Source organism: Rattus norvegicus, chromosome 14 (genome assembly GCF_036323735.1).
Source record: "Rattus norvegicus strain BN/NHsdMcwi chromosome 14, GRCr8, whole genome shotgun sequence".
NCBI classification, from domain to species: Eukaryota; Metazoa; Chordata; class Mammalia; order Rodentia; family Muridae; genus Rattus; species Rattus norvegicus.
In genome coordinates, this window is record NC_086032.1 from 108,758,474 (window position 1) to 108,778,183 (window position 19,710).

The 19,710-nt window shown below is 36.1% G+C and overlaps 1 protein-coding gene across 7 annotated transcripts in view; it reads left to right on the plus strand.

Moving 5' to 3' along the window:
• The window catches only part of Psme4 (proteasome activator subunit 4), a 103,688-nt gene that overhangs the window by 51,831 nt on the left and 32,147 nt on the right, over positions 1–19,710 (plus strand). For 5 of the 7 annotated variants that reach the window (NM_001025140.2, XM_008770467.4, XM_039092328.2 and 2 more), the window contains 15 exon segments: positions 4,090–4,145; positions 5,742–5,798; positions 5,998–6,053; positions 6,136–6,234; positions 7,683–7,745; positions 7,869–7,964; positions 8,931–9,062; positions 10,947–11,156; positions 12,528–12,664; positions 13,784–13,837; positions 14,201–14,330; positions 15,781–15,862; positions 17,356–17,509; positions 17,962–18,031; positions 19,447–19,572. In NM_001025140.2, the coding sequence (NP_001020311.2) occupies positions 4,090–4,145; positions 5,742–5,798; positions 5,998–6,053; positions 6,136–6,234; positions 7,683–7,745; positions 7,869–7,964; positions 8,931–9,062; positions 10,947–11,156; positions 12,528–12,664; positions 13,784–13,837; positions 14,201–14,330; positions 15,781–15,862; positions 17,356–17,509; positions 17,962–18,031; positions 19,447–19,572 (1,522 nt within the window). 7 annotated transcript variants of the gene reach the window in all.

The following is a 19,710-nucleotide window of genomic DNA, read 5'->3' on the forward strand; positions in this document are numbered from 1 at the left end:
CAGTTTTGTTCGATGCCATACATTCCTGAATGAATCTTAGAATGGAATTTCTCCCTTCATTGCTACTGGGACTTTGAGAGAGGCACTACTGCTACAGTAGTTAGGAGGTACAGTTCTACCTGTATAGATGTGAAAATTGTATTATGTCTTTCCGTTGTCACACAGGAAGTTTGGACATTACCTTTAGTCCTGAAATCCTCAGTTTTCTCCTTTTTCAGTTCAATTTCTGTTATCATCTTTTAGGCCTAACCAGATATTACAGGATGCAGAAACTAACATCTAAAAAACAGGGTTACTCAAGGTAGAGGAGTCACCATTTTCATCTCCAAATACTTCTTTTACTTTGTTTGCCTTTCCTCTGATCTGTTACATCATAGTCAAATCATTTTTGGGATCTCAGCTTTTACTAACTGTCCACTCAAAAAGCTCTTACCATCTAAGCTTGAGACCATTTCGTTGATGTGTGAAAGGTTGTGTTGCATATACAATGAGGGGCAGGGCTAGCTAACCTCTCTTGGCACCTCCAGGGAACTACCCAGCACTGCTGGGGAAGCTGCACACAGGAAAGGAAACAGTTACTACTCCACGGTGAGTAACCCTGTTTTCTCCTTACTTCACCTTCTGATTGTTTTCATTGATTTTTAAAAGCTTTGTGTGTCAGACATGAAAATCTATTCTTACACTTACTTTTAAAGATCCAGCGTATAAAGTTCCTCCTAGCAGTCCTCTGTCCCCTGGTAGCTCTTCAGTTGTGTTAGTTTCATCTGCTGTTGATGCAGAGAGCTGGGTACACAGAGATGGCCAACTGTCTCTTGTGAAACACTTGTATATTACGGGGGCACACCTGCCAGTGGCTTGATTGCAAATCTTTTTATTTATTCAGGATGGGAAAGGGTTCTTGGGAAAGCAAGGTGGAATACTTATATATAATATCATTTGTGCCTGTTTTATGACAATTGATCCAATTTTTGTACACATCTGACTTGTGTTTTTTGCCTTTATATTTTTGTCATTTCTTCATTTTTTTTTTAGCATCCTCTGTTTGCCACCAGTGTTTTAATTCTTCCTAAGTGTAAGACAATTGCTATCTAATAAGACAGATAATATGATAGTCTAAGATATTTTGTTTTCAAGTGGGTGGCCTGGTCTAGGAACAGTGGAACTGATTTTATTCCATTATTATTAACATGTAAAACTGCTTATAGTGAGACATATTGGAATTGTTTTTCCAGAATTGTGTTTAGTTTTCAAGGCAAATGATACTAGCTGCTAAAATGAATTAATGAACGAATGAGTGAGCAGAGTGGACTTTATACTAGGGGAATATGGAACTTAAATTGTAGTTTGCTGCTGTTGCTCTGTTTGTTTTCTCTGTGTAACACAGGCTGACCTCGAGTATATGGACATTTTGCTACCATATATGATGTATATACTCATTCAGATACATTTGCTGTAAAATAAGTCAAACCAACTAGAGTTAATTTGTGATAGGTAGAATGAGATCAAATTAAAGTTGATTCTTAGATAAGTGAATATAAAGAGAAATCTTGGTAACAAAATTTAGTACCTTAAATTTTAAATATAATTGAAGTTTAAATATAATTAAGTATCTTATATATGAGTGATATGGAAGTTGTATTTTAATTTAGTACCTTAAATTTTAAATATAATTGAAGTTTAAATATAATTAAGTATCTTATATATGAGTGATATGGAAGTTGTATTTTAATTTGTGTTCCAAAAGTAGGAAATAAATAAACTATTTTTAAGATTCAATACTTTAAAATCTTTAAAAAGTAGATTTCTTATTTTTCCTATTTGATATTAGGCAACAGACCATGAAATAATGCAGGGTATCATTTAGGATGAATGATAGAAAGCAATTCAGAGTTGACACATAAATTTAAGAAATTAGATGCAGGCTTTTCAGGTAGTCCTTGTTTTTCAATATGATTGCTATTAGAAGAGCCAGAGATCCATATATTGAAGGTCTCTGTAGACTGTTTAGTGATAGTGTGTGTAGTGTGGGGTGCAGATATGTGCTGTGTGTGTCTTGTGTGGGGTCTATAGACTGTTAAGTGATAGTGTGTGTGTAGTATATGTGCTGTGTGTGTCTTGTGTGGGGTCTATAGACTGTTAAGTGATAGTGTGTGTGTAGTATATGTGCTGTGTGTGTCTTGTGTGGGGTCTACACGTGGAGGCCAGAGGTTTCTGTTGGACCTCTTCCCCCATCATTCTCCACCTTAGTGTTTGAGATAGGGTTTCTCCATTACCTGGGTTTGCTGCTTTGTCTAATAAGCCTCCAAGTTTCTTCTGTACATTCTCCCTAGCACTGGGCACCACAGTCAGCTTTTTACTTGGGTTCTGGAGTCTAACTTCATAGCCTGGTACAGCAAGCATTATATTGACCGTGATTTCTCTACACACATTTGATATGTTTTTTTATGCAGGAACAATTTTGGAAAATAACAGTACAAATTATTTTTAATCTTATTAAGGTAGTAGTATGACTGATTTAGTATTATGTGGTACTGAATATGAAACAAATAGAGCTAGAGTTTTACTGAAACAACTAGTGGTTTTGTATCCTCAGTGAAGGTTTCTGTTCTCATACACCAGGGATAACAACAAACCCTTTCCCATGTTCCACCAAGAAGGTGGTAATGGCTCCCACACACTTGGTCATTGTTCTTTTCTATTTAGTGCACTAGAGACTTGAAGCTCATTGGTAAGGCTTTCTTATGCTTTTCTGACTTGGATTTGTGGGTACATACTAATTTTTGATCATAAAGCGTTAACAAAAATGCTGAAATTTACACTCGTTACACTTGTTTCTTTATAGAAAACCTACTTTTAGAAAATCTCATAAAAGCAAAGTAGCATTTTATACTATAAAATGTTAAGGAATCTTAAAATACATTAGTGGAAAAGAACCAATTCTTGTTTATATTCTGTAGGTTTGGTTTCAAGATTTGCTCTCCTAGGACCTGAGTTATGGTCAACAGCATAGTTGAGGATCCGACACTTGAGTACTCTAAGTCATAGCTGTCTATGGTTAGGATTTGTAAGTCAGACATAATGCTTTGAGTTTAGCTGCTTTTTGGGGTACCCTTGGTATGTTAATTTAAAAGTGGTGTTTCCTTCCATTAGACATGTTGCAAGCTTATAGTATTAGGTAATAACAGTTTTTGTGTATTATTACATTGCCCTATGTTGGATTTGTTCATTCTGTTCTTCCTTTGCACTTGTGCCAATGTTCTTCATCTTAGAATGTATCTTCTCCTCATATTAAAGTAGCTTGAGCCAAGTCTTAAACTTTGAAATTGGGAAAAATCAGATGTATAAATTCTTACCCTCCCATAAAATGGGTTCTCATAAACCTAAAGGTAATTCTTAGCCATCTGTTCCGCTTAGCTGGGTCTGGTTATACTTGACATATTTCTTTTGGTGTTTTCAAGTGTTTTACTTTTTAATCCAGGCTTGCCCGAGGCTCTGCAGCCACACTGATCTTTATGCCTCAGCATTCCAGAGTTCTGGGATTGCAGACTACTATGCCTGGCTTATGACTCATCTTTAGTGAAGATTAAACATTTCTAAATACTCATTTAGAAACTACATTTTACTACTATGTTAGGAAAGGTCAATTTTGGTGATTTAAAAACAGGAAGAGTAATAATTATTTAGAGAGCCATGTATGCTGTCTTAGTTACTTCAGCAATAAAAGTTGACTGAGTTTTAAAGTATAATTATATAAATAATAAATCTGTTTTCTTTTTGCAGATGTATAAATACTTATCAATGTGTTTAAGTTTTTCCATTTGAAAATTCAGTTCTCAATATAATGTCTATTGAGAGATTTTTTTTTCTTGAAGGCACTAAATTAACATTTTCTTTTAGTCAGTTTATATGTTCTTACTGATACAGCAGCATTAATCTTCAGAAGTATAAGGAATTGAAGTACTAAAGAGTAGAAATTTGATACAGGGCATTATCTTTGTAATGTAAACATTGTAACAATGAGGTTTTTTTTCCCTTTGGCCTTTTGTATTTATATTATTAATAAAGGCAAACTCTCTTGTTTTTATACAGGGTACCAAGTATGGTGTCCTTAGAGGAAACAAAATTGTATACCGGACTGGAACATGGTATGTGAATACTAATTGACATAGATCTATAGAGGTTCTGTGTGGTTTTTTTTGTAAGGATTAGAATGGTACTAGTAGTTTTGTAGTTATAAATCTTAGATTCTTTGTAGTATATAAAATATATGCACTATACAACAGTCGTTTTCTTTCTCTCTGAAGAAACTAAATGTCCATGTTTCTGAGACAGAATCTCACTATGTAACCAAGGCTGGCCTCAAGCTCATAGAGATCTTCCTGTCTCTGCCTCTGGCTTTAGAAATTATTATATAAAGAATTGACAATACATAAGAGAGATTGGGTCTGTAAATTTCATTGCTTTCTGTGTCTAGATGTAAGCTTTGTTATATAATGTACATTTTATTTTTTTTTTTAATTAAAAGTGCAGTTACTTATTTGCGTGTGTACAGGTACACTCCATGGTCAGAAGACAGCTTCCTGGAGTGGATTCTTTTTCTATTGTGTTGATTCTGGGGCTCAAACTTAGGCTGTCAGTCATTGGAAAGACCTTTACCAGCCAAGCCATTCCACCAGCCATATTTTATTGTTTTAGGATGATACATTAAAGTGGATGAGAATATTGGAGCCTTTATATTCTAGTGATTTTTGTAGCTGTTCATCTAGTGAGTTTTAATTCAATTAAAATTTTTGATGTGGTGTTGAGAATCATAGCTGGAGATTGGAGGAGGATAGACAAGTGTTCTACCACTGAGACTTAATTTGATGTTATACTCCCACCCATCAACTGTGTTCTATTATACTAATTCAAAGTTTGGACTATAACTTTAATAGAAAGACAGTAAATTTTCTTACTGATGGGTTAATTAGTTACATACATTAGTTTCTAAGGTGTGTAACTATTGGATGTGGGCCACCCAATAGTATTTTCTCTCCCCCCCCCCACTTTAAAAAAGTATATATTTATTTTTTATTTGACATGTATGTGTGTTTTCTGCATGTATGTATGTGTACCATTCCCATGGAGGTCAGAAGAAGGTGTCAGATGCCCTGGAGTTTAAGTTAGAGCTGGTCATGAGATGCCATATGGGTGCTGAGAACTGAACTCCTATCCTGTGTAAGAGCAGCAAGTGCTTTTAACCCCAAACCATCTCTTCCCTACCTTCTTGACAAAATATTTCATAAATAATTATTTTCTTTTGGTTGTTTGAGAGCAGTCTTTTGCGGCTCATCTTGCCTTCAGCTCCTGATCTTTCTGCCTCTTATTCCCAAGTGCTGAGATTGCAGATGTGACTCACCATGCTCGGATATGTTTGTCTGTTTATTCATTTATGGATTGACTGGAAACAGGGTCTTTCTTTGTAGACCAGTCTAGCCTTGAACCATCTGCCATCCCATTTTACCCACTGAGGTGTTGAAGTTACAGGTGTGCGCCTCAATTCTCTGCTTAAGCTTTAAACTTGAAGTTTTGAATGTTAGTCTGTGTCATACTCAGCCACTAATTTAACTATGTTAAAGGCAAAGTCATCTGTCTTCCCCTTTTCTTTTCAGAAGGGCCTTCAGATAAGCTGTTGTTAAAAACAAATAAAATCAGGAACTTTCCATGTCTAAAATACCTTCTCTTTATTATTTCTTAAATAGACCTATCCAAAGAAAACCACCGAGAAGTAATTGCTAGTGTCATAAGGAAACTTCTTAGTAAGTATATATACCTGTAACTTCCCTGCATTCCTACACCTTTTAAAATTATACCCTGTGGCAGGTGTGCTTTTACTTAATTTTTTTTTTTTAGTTGAAATAGGGTGAATATCACCCCCCCCCCCATTTAGACAGCAGATTGGGGTTTATATAATAATTTAAGATATTAGCTAAAACTTTTTTTCTTCTCCTATTTTAGGCCACATACTTGATAATTCAGAAGATGATACCAAATCGTTGTTTCTTATCATAAAGGTAGAAGTGGCCCCACAGCTCCATAATGGTTAATGTGCTTAACTGGTGACTTCTGAATAAATGTTACAATTCTTTAACACAGATCATTGGAGACCTTCTGCAATTCCAAGGATCTCATAAACATGAATTTGACTCTCGCTGGAAAAGCTTTAATTTAGTAAAGAAATCAATGGAAAATCGGGTCAGTATTTTCACCTGAAATTCTAAGTTACTATTTTTGAAAAACAGCATAATCCTGATTTGAAGGTTATTGTTTATAGAAGAAATTTTCCCTATAAGTAGTGGTTTTAAGAGTATTGCATGAAACCAGCCTTTTTCTCCTCTTCCTTTTTGCTATAGGATTCTTGCTATATAATAATAAAATATATGACTTTTTAAAAAATATTTTAGAAAATGAATATTATATGAGGATTATAAGCATGAAACATGTCAAACGAATCCTGTTTCTTAGTCCATTGTTTACTTTTAGAATGCTTTTCTAGGGGCTGGGGATTTAGCTCAGTGGTAGGGCGCTTACCTAGGAAGCGCAAGGCCTGGGGTTCGGTCCCCAGCTCCGAAAAAAAGAACCCAAAAAAAAAAAAGTGCTTTTCTAGCATGTGTGAGGCCCTAAAAATAATTTATTGAGTGATAACATTTGTTACTCATCATTTTAGCATTCAGGCTATCTTATAAAAGTATGAGAAAATTTAAAAAAAAAAAAAGGGAAAATTGCCCACAGGTATGAACTTCACGTGAATCTAAGGAAAGGCATTTCTTGTGTTAATTAAGTGATCCAATATGAGAATCAGTTTAGCCTTCTTTAGATATGTGGAAGGAAAAAATAGTCTGAAGCTTTTCTGAACAATGATGGTGATCACATTGAGTCTCTAAATACCTATATTATCTGTGCTGGACACTGGAGATAGAAGAATATGTGAGCAGGAGTGGAAGCTATGTCAGGCTGTGGAAGAAGGCCTGAAGGTAATTTAGGTCAGTAGTTTGGTTTTATATCCAGCAGTGGAAAGCCAGTAAAAGAAATATGTATTGTAAACATGAGCCACCACACCTAACTGAAAGCTAGGATGGATTCGATGTGAATATAGGGAAGATACATAAATATACTATAGAATGTTCTGTCACATTTAGAATCTAGGCGGAGAAAAGCCTGAATCAAGGCTTTTAAGATGCAGATAGAAGTGTTTGTACAAAAGATAAAATTGGAGGGCTTTGATGACTAAAGGATAGCAATTGCTGATTATTTTCTATAAATCTACTGAGGCATGCATCTGTGAGAGTGGAGTTCAGAGGACAACGTTCTCAGCTCCCAGGTCTGAACTCGGGTCGTCAGGCATGTGGCAGTTGGTTTTGCTCTTCAGTCACTTTTTCTGCCCTGTGTCCATTTTCATGGTCTGGCTTGGCTGTTTTGTTGTTGTTATTGGCTTGTTTGGTTTTATTTTGAGACTTGGTCAATCTGTGTAGCCTTGGGTGGCCTGGAACTCAAAATGATCCATCTACTTCTGAGATTAAAGGTATGTCCCACTGTGTCTGGCTCTACCCTTAGTTTTGAAGTAATATTCATTAGGGGATTCAGGAATCCACTGTTGAAGTCACTTAGTGAAAACGTTGAGGTGTTTGCTATTTGTTTTCCAGCTCCATGGAAAAAAGCAACATATCAGAGCACTACTAATTGACAGAGTGATGCTGCAGCACGAGGCGAGTATCTCAGTAGTCACCTCTCGATGCACCGTTCTAAGAAATAATTACTGTGGTATTTTTCACAATTAAATGGACTTTCAATAAATAATTCAAAACTTTATTTATTATTTCTTTTTAAAGTTGCGAACACTAACTGTTGAGGGTTGTGAGTACAAAAAAATACATCAAGATATGATCAGAGATCTTCTTCGATTATCAACAAGTTCATACAGTCAGGTGAGGTTCTACACTCTCTATACTTTTATTTGTTATATACAATCTAATATCCTTGTTTTAACAGTATAGCTTAAATACTTCCTCATATAGGTCTTCCAAAAAGGAAACGAGAACTAGAACTAAAATCTAGCACTCCCACCCCAATGACATTAGAAATACCTTTCAAATTTCAAATGGATTGAAATCTTGCCTTAGTGCACAAAATCATTTATGTTTGTAGTATAATTTCTCCTGCTACCTTCCATTTTCTAAGACAGGATTTCTTTCTGTAGCTCTAGCTGTTCTAGAACTCTCTTTGTAGATCAACAGGCCTTGTGCACCTCTATGCCTGGTTAATTATTTCTCTTTTTAGATTCCTGTGTTTTCTTCCAACAGGGTCTTGCTATTTAGCCAGACTGGCCTTGAACAGTGCTGGGGACTAGTGGCATATGTGCCACCATCTCCAGCTTCTATTGTTTCTCTATGTTTTAAATTTTAAGGATTGCGCTAGTAGAATTGTGCTCCCATTTAATTCTGTGAACTTTCGAAGGCTAATCTGGAATGGCTGTGTAACTCCTTCTGTGTATAATCCTCAGGCTTCAGGGAGTTGCTAAAATGTAACATGTACTGTACCAGTTTATATGGTATGGGATCAAAAGATTATGACCTAACACACAGCAGAGAAATTACAAGATGTGTGTCTACCAGTTCCTTTTAACTTGATAATTTCCTGTGTGTAGACATAGGACGATCTTCTTATCAACAGCAACTTGAGTGTCTGCTGTTTGCTTTCAGATATGATAATAAGCTATTGCTTATGAGTGCCATTCAGCGTGCCTCTCATCAAAAGGAAATACATGATGATATTTCTTTTTTTAATAATTATTCCATTACTTTTTTTGTTTTTTAGGAAAACATCTAAATTATAATCATTTTGTTTTTATACTTCATTAGACATCTTTTTAAATCTTTGTCAATTTTTCCCAGGTCAGAAACAAAGCTCAGCAAACATTTTTTGCTGCTTTAGGAGCCTATAACTTCTGTTGCAGAGATATCATCCCCTTGGTTTTGGAGTTCTTACGGCCTGATAGAAAGGATGTCACACAGCAGCAGTTCAAGGTATAAGTTGTGGTTTAACTTTCCCCATAAACATCCATAGATCTGTCATTGAAGGTCTGCAATTAATATTTTGTTATATTTACTTGTCATATCTTTTTTTAAAAGATCTATTTATTTATTACATGTAAGTACACTGTAGGTGTCTTCAGACACACCAGAAGAGGGCATCAGATCTCATTAAGATGGTTGTGAGCCACCATGTGGTTGCTGAGATTTAAACTTAGGACCTCTGGAAGAGCAGTCAGTGCTCTTAACCACTGAGCCATCTCTCCAGCCCACTTATCATTATCTCTTAAAATGTGTGTAAGTTGACAGTATCAGAACATTTTATCATGATTAATGTTACGGAGAAAATACAGGGTAGAGGCCTCTGTGGAAAATAGGTAAGTTGAAGTAGCATAACCAATGTGATAGGAGGACCAGAAACAGAAAGAAATAAGGTTGTTTTGAGCAATAGATAAAAGTAGAAAAAGAAAGTTAAGAGATATCAGAGGTGACATGTAAATGAATCTTTATAAGTAGATAGATTGAGAGATATTAAGGATAGGTAAGAGTAGGCACTTGATGGCTAAATATGAGGGGACTAAACGCATGGGTATTTCCATCTCTGTGCTTCTGGATAGTACTAGTGGTTACAGGGGAGGTGGGAGATCCCTCATACTCAAGAGTTTTGGGCAAGCCTGGACAACATGGTGAGATCCCATTTCAAAACAAAATGAAAAATTAGAGGTCAAAGAATAAAACTGACTGCGCAAGGCCCTGGGTTCGGTCCCCAGCTCCGAAAAAAAGAACAAAAAAAAAAAAAAAGAATAAAACTGACTGAGATACCATTAAAAGAGAGGAACAAACAGAAGGCAGTAAATAGACCTTTCAGGGGAAAAAAAATACTCATCAGTGCCAGCTTTCTGGAGAGGATAAGATGAGCACTAAGCATATTCCTGCAGTTAGTTTGTAAGATGGGAATCAGTAGGCTGTAAGCCAGGCTTAGTTACTTACTTTTAAAGTAAAGTTTGTTAGAACAAGCCATTCTTTTATGTAGTTTGTACATCTTCTTCAATCACGTTGTTGGAGATGAATAGTTGAAACTTATGCCAGGGTACCAACTATTTCCTTTCTTCCTTCATTTATGATGGCTGACTTCCTACCCCAGTGCTAGATATTCTTTCTGGAAGGTCTGCCTCATTTGACCAATCTTGTTAAGAATGGCTTATATGGACTTTAAAGAAGTTAAGGTTAGCTGTGCCTATATGTAGAGCCTAAAGGAGACTGGAATATATAGTAGGTAACAGTCTGGCTTAGGATCTGTTTAGACCTAGTGTTGTGGAAATTTAAAAAAAAAAAGTTTTGATATTAATAGAAAATGTATCAGCTTCATCAGAATTATTTAATTAGACTTCTGCAGTAAAAACTTAGTTAAGCAGCTGGATTTTTTTAACAGATATTTTTAAGTTATTGTTTTCACACATGTATACTATGTCTCTTCATATCCACCCTTCTCCCATCTTTTATATACTCAGTAACACAATTAGCAACTTGGCCTTAGCTGGTATTTGATAAATCCTTTCAAACTTTAGGACCTAAAAATATTCAGTGGTACATTTCAAGGCCATTGTCATGTCTAAGGAAAGTAAGAGTGGAGTTGTTTTTTACAAACATGCCTACCTTTTTAAACAGACTTAATAGTCATTCTTTAAACAAATCCTCTATTAAATGCCACTTGGTTATATATACCTCAAGTTCACGGTTTTAAAAATATCACATAAAATATGTAAACCTATTTACGAATTAGCTTTAAGTATATAAATAATCACTGTAAAAATTTAAGAACCATGTTGAACTTGACCATGACTCAACTTTCTTTGTAAAATGTGTTTGTTCTTATAGGGCGCCCTATATTGTCTACTTGGAAATCACAGTGGCGTGTGCCTGGCAAACCTTCATGACTGGGACTGTATTGTGCAGACTTGGCCAGCACTTGTTTCTTCAGGACTTAGCCAAGCAATGTCACTGGAAAAGCCATCAATAGTGAGACTATTTGATGACCTTGCTGAAAAGATTCATAGACAATATGAAACAATTGGCTTAGACTTCACAGTAAGCAAACCATTTATTTGTTCACTCATATTTTAGTGGAAATTCTGGCTTTTATTTTCCATGTCTTCTTTTTTCACTAATAATTTGGCTTGTTAGTATAATTTTTAAAAGGCATTTGCTTTCTCTTTCCATCTAGTACTTTTTAGTGATCACTATTATAAATAATGGTGGGACACCAAGTTGGAATATGTCTGGGAATTAATCAGGTTAACATTACTGCATTTACCATTTTCCCATAGATGCTGCCATTGCATTATCCTCCCTCCCCTCCACTCACTTTCCCTTCTCTCCGATTTCCTCTCCTCTGGTTGGTCTAGAACTTTCTTTCTTTACCAGGCTGGTCTCAAACTCAACTCTGCTTCTTGAATGATGGGATTACAGACATGACCCATCATGCCAGTCATGGCAGGATTTTAAAGAGTTGATTGTATTTTAGGAGGTTAACTATCCTAGCCAAAGTCACAGAAGGTTTACTATTAGCTAGATTCCTAACTTACAGTGCCGAATATTAAAAAAATTTTTTGGATGGATGAGAAAAGAATTTCACTGGTTCTCAAATAAGAGATAGGGCATCACTTAAGCTAGAAAGTCAGTGACTAATTCTGTAGTCCATGCTAGCCTCAGACTTGTAGCAATGCTCCTGTCTTAGCCTTCTATATGCTAAAATCACATGCATGAGCTACCTTCCTTGAGTATGGCTTAATGCTCACATTCACACTTCCTCAGTGCATCAGGATGGACAGACTGGTAAGGATAGTTGAGTTCTTCCTTTCCTCAGGTTGGCTATGCTTTTCATCCTAATGACCAGAATTATAGCTGTTGCTGTATGTAAATTCATCCATTGCTCTTTGAAGCTGTCCTTATATTAGAATTGGTTCCTCCCTACAATATGTATGCTCTTCTGCAGTCCAGGCTGGCCTTGGGTTCTTCATTCTCCTGCCTTCATCTCCTGAATGCTCCGATTATAGGCATATATCACCATATCCAGGTAGATTTTTTTCTTTATAAATTAATAATAAAAGTAACTTGAAATGGAATTCCCAAATCACTGGTCTGTCTGGCAGAATGGAACAAGTGAATAGGTGCTTGTCCCTAAACCTGGTGACATGAGTTTGCTCCCTGAACTGAAAGCATAATCGTTACATTTCTTGACCTATTACGTATACATATACACATCCATGTTTGCACATACCATGGCACATATAGAGATCAGTGGACATATTGTAGAAATCACTTCTCTCCATCTACCCATGTAGATATGGTCCTAAGAATTGAACTCAGATCATCATGCTTGAAAGCAAGTTCCCCTCTATCATTTTATTAAATACTACACATTATATATCATGACTCTACTTTTTTCTTTTTAATAAGATTCCAAAGTCATGTGCTGCAATAGCAGAATTACTTCAACAATCAAAGAATCCTTCCATTAGCCAGACACTACTTAGCCCAGAAAAGATTAAAGAAGGACAGAAGCGTCAACAGGATAAGAATGCTGATGCCGTAAGGTAACTGATAAACTTTCTGCTAAGACAAACTATTTCAGTCGATACATTTTTTTTTAGCTCAAAATATAAATGTAACTTAACCACTTGCACATTGATTTCTGGGGAAATGCAAAAAGTTGCAGATGATTGTTGTAAAGGGCCCGAATTTTCACTTTTAGGTACTGAGTTGAAAATAAAAGGCTAAAACAGTTATTGTTGTATCTTTTTCACTATGAATTCTTTTTCATTGTTTTTTTAGGTACTAATGTATACATACATACAGGCATAATATAATTGGTACACTTTATTATTAAGTCCTAAATTCAAGTTCAGTGCATTACTTTATAGCTCTTAAGTAATCTCTTTTTGATTAAATTTGGTATTAGGATATGAGTAAACTTTTTTTTTTTTTTTTAGCTTGGGAAACCAGTACAAGTCCGTGGAAACAAAGTAATAGCCTTCCTAACTCAGTTTTGGGTTTACCATGTACATGATTTAGTACATGATTATGCCTACCTACTGTTTTTGAAAGTGCCTTTTTTTTTTTTTTTAAATCAGAATATTGCCTAGTCTGGTCTTACCTCATGGGATTAAGAGCTCTTCATGCCTTAGTATCCCAATGAATCAGTTATGAATATGGGAGCTAGCTACAACCCCCCCCCCCAATCTTGTTTTCTATAGTGTCTTTGTAAATACTGAATTCCCATAGCTAGTTCAATTGATTTCTGATAGCAACATACTATACAGACAGAGTATACTGCTAACTCTTTGATTACAGTTTTAATTTTTACTTTGAAACACTCAGAAATAGTTTACTGGGCATACTTACAATGCTGGTACTCTTGTGCCAAGACAGGAGGATCAGGCATTCAAGGCTAGCCTGTATGTAGTATGACACCTTATCTCAATCAATTGATAAATAAGTGAATAAATAAATGAATAAGTAAAATAAAAATAAAAAACTAAGAATAATAATAGAAAAGAAACAATTGGTAGTTTGTGTTCTTTTTTTCAGTGTCTCTTTTCACTTTTAGTTTGATAAAATGGTAGATGTAAGAGGAGAGTCAGTTTATATTACATTATGTGATGTTTGTCTTAAGAGTATAGTAAGATCATATTTTATCTGAAATTTTTTTAAAGGAACTATGAATGTTTGGTAAATACTTTACTAGATGGTGTGGAGCAAAGAAATCTGTAAGTATAATTATTTTCTCTTTAAAACGTTTTAAACCATCAAAACATTTGTCTTAACTGTTCTATTGATCCTGTGCATGGGAAAAGGAATGACTATATTAATGGAATAATTTGTGTTAGAAGATTTGGGTGGGACGTGGGTAATTATAGGGGCAGTTTGCTTCAGTAGGCCTGTCTTAATTCTTGAGAAACTTGAAATTATGTCAAACAGAGTTATGCAGGGTTTCACACACCTGTGATCCCAGTTTTCAGGAGTCTGAGGCTACAAAGCAAAGAAAAAGTTTCAGAACAGATTCTTGTTTTAAGTGGGTTTTAAGAGGAATCTGATTTGTAAGTACCTTCTCTCATTCTCTCAACTACCAGGCCTTGGAAATTTGAGCATATAGGAATCGGGCTTCTGTCTTTACTCCTAAGGGATGACAGAGTGTTGCCTCTTCGTGCCATACGTTTTTTTGTTGAAAATCTCAACCATGATGCAATCGTTGTTCGAAAGGTACATACTTTACTTATTTTGGTTACTGTGTTCGGTTTGAGAATATCTACCTCAACAAACTCTTTAAATTCTTCATAGACAACGTCTAACCAGTACCTTGAAAGGAATGATTTAGCATCTCCTTCTGTTTGCTCAGAAACAGTAATAACTTGTTCAACAAATATTGGGAGGCATAATCAGGCATTTTATACATTTAATGCTGTAGCTATAACAAGAATAAACTTACAGACTAATAGGAAAGTTTGACTTTTAAAAATTCAAAAATCCATTTTGCAAGCAGAGGGTCAAATCTAAGGGTTCAATTTTTGGCTTTGTTCTAAAAGTGTTACAAATGAGCTTGAAGAAGGATTCTGGCTTTGTCCACTTCTGGAAGAAACCCATTAAAAGGCCCAGAGGCCAACACAAACGGGATGAGCTACTGTTGACCTAAAAAGGAAGGGCAGTTCTTTGAGCAGAGGTTCAAAGGTGGACACACTGGTAGATTCCTAGTTGAATGTTTGTGCTCCTCCCACCAGTGGCAAGTGGTAGACAGTATATTCCTTTAGTTAATTAACTCTTAACTCTTTATCTAAATATCTACTCTCTCTCTCTCTCTCTCTCTCTCTCTCTCTCTCTCTCTCTCTCTCACACACACACACACACACACACACACACACACACACACACACACAAAACACTGCAGTATATTGTGGCAGTCAAAGGACAGCTCCTGGGAGATAGGTCTCTACTTGCACTGATGGATTGGATGATCAGATTGAACTCGGTCATTGAGCTTATGCAGCAGAGCCATCCAGCGAAGCCTAACGTGTTCATGTGCACTTTTTTGGTTAATTTCTCCAATAACCTCTCACCTGGTATTACCCTTTCCACTTTCAAATCTTCTGTTTTGCCACCCCCTCTTTCCCATTTTCTTACAACCTTTCCCCTCTCGTGTCCCCTTTCTAGCATCATGACTTCTTTTTCTCGGGCTCACTGTACATAAATAACTTGTTTATAAATTAGAAGCTATGGATCTGTATAAAAGACGGCAATGTATTGGTTGTCTTTCTACGTCCGGGATACTTTACTTACTATGATTTCTACATCCATTTGTGAATACCATTTTTCCATTTATGGTTGAGTAAAATTTCACTTATGTGTAGCACATTTTCATTATCTGTCTGTTGATGGACATCCAGGCTGATTCCACTTCGTTGCCATTGTCAGAAGTACACCATTGAACATAGATACACAAGTATCTTTGTGACAGGATACAGAGTTCTTTGGGGGACCTAGTCTTTGAGAAACTTCTGCACAGAGTCTGCATGAGTTTACACTCCTACCTAGAGAGAATATAAGCTCCTTTTGGGAGGAGGGTTTTTTGAAAATAAAATCAGTTTTTACTATGGTACAGCATGTCATAAGAGAGTTTTTTCAAAATGTTGATATAAACGTGTTAACCTGTTTGTAGATGGCTATCTCAGCTGTTGCTGGTATTCTCAAGCAGCTAAAGAGAACTCACAAAAAGCTGACCATCAACCCTTATGAAATCAGTAAGTAATACCCCAAGTAAATAACAATGCCTTTAAATAACACGTAGAACATTTCCTGAGTATTCACAGGGTTAGGAGTGGTAGCACAGGGAGAAAGGTTCAGATTTCAAAAGTCAGCTTGAGCTGTGTTAACATAATCCATTGAGTATTTCTGAGCAAGAAGATTAGAAAAGATCTACTTTTCTTACTGTGTTCTTGGAATTTTCCCCCTTTATATTTATTTACTTATTTTTTTGTTCTTTTGTTTTTTTGAGACAGGGTTTCTGGGTGTCCTGGAACTTACTCTGTAGACTAGAGTGGCTCAAACTCAAGAGATCCACCTTCCTCTGCCTCCCAAGTGCTGGGATTAAGGCATGCACCACTGCCCTGAAAGTGTAATATTTTAATTTTGGATTAGACTATAGTCTACAGAAAAATGTCTCAAGAAACTTTCTTTTGAAATAAAGAACATACATGTGGATAAATGGACTAAAATTTTAGTAAGGTGTGTTGATAAAATTAATGACACAGAATCAATGTTAATTTAATTATTTTGAGAACTGTTTTGATATATAAAAGAACATTCTTAGGAAATACTTTTGTATTCTGTACTGTGGGGTGTAGAGACATTATGAGAGCAATTCCCATAAAACAATTCCAATATGTATGTGTGTAGGGAAAGAGAATATGTTAAAATATCTATAGGGTAATGTGTAAAAGTATGAGGACTGTAAGTGAAGAATAATGTTAAAAAATTCCTTGAGCTTTGTAAAAAGCTTGAAATTAATTCAGAACCAAATGTTTTAACGAGCCCTTATAATTTAGTAATCATATTCTCCTAACAGTTAACAATCCCAAATCCATATATCCCATCTTTCCCTCAATAGTTCAACATAAACCCCCTTTCCCTCCTCAAACTCCCACCTGACCCTTTCTCCTAACCCTAACCTTACCCATGCCAATTCTTTTCATATTTGTGTACACGGGTGCACATATGCCATCATGTTTATGTGGAGGTCAAAGTACAACAATGAGTTTTTCTCTCTTAACCGTGTGGGTCAGGGTGCTTGAACGCAGGCTACTATGCTTGTTAACAGGTATCTTTACCTGGTGAGCCATATAGACAATAATATGGTCTTTTAAAGACATTATTTAAAAGTGATTTCTTGTTAAGTGTTGCAGGTAGAGCTAGAGAGGAAGCTCAGTGTTTATGTACATACATTATTTTTATGCAAGAACCAAGTTCTATTTCCTGCACCCATATCAGGCAGTGCACAACTATAATTTATACAAGTATATATTTTTAAGGGAGTTATAGTCAGAGAATGGTAGTGCATATCTCATCCCAATACTTTCGAGGCAGAGGCAGGTGGATCTTTGAGTTCTAGACCAGCAAAGGCTATAAAGTGACACTGCCTTTTTAAAAGAAGGTAGTAGAATTATGTATTGGAAGTCTGGAACAGCTAATGGAGTTATTGTTTTCAAATTATTAAATCTGAATACCTTTTCTTTAGGTGGATGTCCTAAACCTGCCACAGTTCTTGCTGGTGATAGACCTGATAACCATTGGTTGCATTATGATAGCAAAAATATACCAAGAACAAAAAAAGAATGGGAGTCAAGTTGCTTTGTTGAAAAAACTCACTGGGGATACTACAACTGGCCAAAGTAAGCCATGGTCCTCCACCACCCCCTTCCTTATCATTGAATGTTTTTTTTTTCTTTTTTGTTGAACTTAATTTTGTTAGATCCAATTCTAGGTTCAGAGTCACTTTTAAAGGCCTTTTCCTTCTTCCTGTTTTTCTTGAGCTCCTCCCAATGCTGTGCTTCATTTCTTCCCAGTTGTTACACTGCAGTTCTGAGCTTTCCTTAGTGCCATGCGTGCTATGTGGCTAGGGAGGCTCTGCACAGCTGCTCTCAACCAAAAACACTTTTCTCTCACTGTTACTTGTTACCAAGGCATGGAGATCTATAGACTTTAAAGCAGAGACTGTTATAATCTACTCGTATCCCTACACTTCATTCTAATCAAACGTTGTTAAAAATTCCTTCTAACATTTACCGTTGAAGCTGTATCATTTTCTTCTGTTGATATTATAAAGAAATCTCTTCCTGTGCAGGAACATGGTTGTTTATGCTGGTGTGGAAGAGCAGCCTAAACTTGGCAGAAGCAGGGAGGACATGACAGAGGTAAGCATGCATTCTGTTGTGGTTGTAATTGGATCTTGACTGCTGATTTAGCTCTTAGTCCAGCCTTTTCTTTAAATGTATACTATGCTCATCACTCAGGGGCTACTTGACACCACTGTTAACATTTCTAGGTTTGCCCTAAAGTTACTACTGAATGTAATATTACACGGAGTACAGGTCTATACTGTACTGCTAGCAGCTTGTGTTAGTTCTGGATGATATGCGGCTCTTGAGCAACATAATGGCCAATTTAGGTTTCCATTGTGTATAAATCATGGCTTCTTAGGAAATAGGTGTTAATTTTTTTAAGATTTATTTTTATTGTTTTTAATTATGCTTATCTGAGTATGGGTGTGTACACCTGGGTGTAGATGGGGGGTAAGAGGTATTGGTTTCCCTTTGAGCTGGAGTTACAGGTCATGAGCTATCTGGGTGATGGGAACAAGCTCAGACCTTCAATGCTATTCTTACCACTGAGCCATCTCCCCAGCACAGATATCTAGATTTTAAGGAAATATTTTAGAGGACGAGTGTAACTTCTGCACCCAAGGCTTTTTTAAGGAGGACTGGTATGAGTTCAAGGCCAGTCTGGACTGTAGAATAAGACTGTCTGTAATCAACTAAACAAAAGGAAAGAAAGAAAGGAACCCACAAAAATGAAACAAATTTCTTCTTCATTGAATATACTTCATTATCATTGTGAAAATTAATTAGCTTTAAAAAGTGAAGTTGGGTTGGCACTCTGCAAGAAGACCTACAAGCCAACTAACCTGGACCCTTGGGGGCTCCCAGAGACTAAACCACCAACCAAACAGCACACACAGGCTGAACACCACCACCACCACTGCACATATGTAGCAGATGTACAGCTTGGTCTTCATGCAGGTCCCACAACAACTGGAGCATTGGCTCTCTCTGACTGTTACCTACCTGTGAATCCTGTTCCCCTAACTGGGCTGCCTTGTCCAGCCTCAGCCGGAGACAGTGTGCTTAGTCCTACAGTGATTGATGTTCCAGAATTGGGTGGGGGCCTGGAAGAAGGGAGGACTTTGATTGAGATGTAAAGTCAGTTAGTTAATTAATAATTAATTAATGGGCAGGGAGAGCTAAGTTTTCTTCAAGTTGATGTTTAAATTTCCTGATTCTCACCAAGGTTGGTGTTATACAAAGATGAAAATGGTTTTAATTCATACTATGAAAAATGACATCCAAATCTGGGGAAGTAAAGGGAAAAATTTAAATATTTTTAGAGTTGCATTTTAGCTTTACATCTAATTGAACTTACTATTTTGGTTCTAGAAAGTACTGTAGTTTCTATGGGTAATGAAAATTTTCCAGAACAAAACTTCAGCTATAAGTCTTGTGCTCTCAAGTAGGTTTTAAACCTTGAATATTGTTTTTTTTTTCCTTTATAGGCAGAACAGATTATATATGATCGTTTTTCTGACCCTAAGTTTGTTGAGCAGTTAATCACATTTCTATCTTTAGAAGACAGAAAAGGAAGAGATAAGTTTAGTCCCCGGCGCTTCTGCCTCTTTAAGGTAATTATGCTTGTGTACCGTTTTCATAAAATTTAGTGACTACCAGTTTATGGGCTTATAAATAAATTTGAACTTACCTATTGTCTGCCTTAATCTAAAGTGGTACTTAAGTTGCGTAGTTCATATTGCTGTGACTTA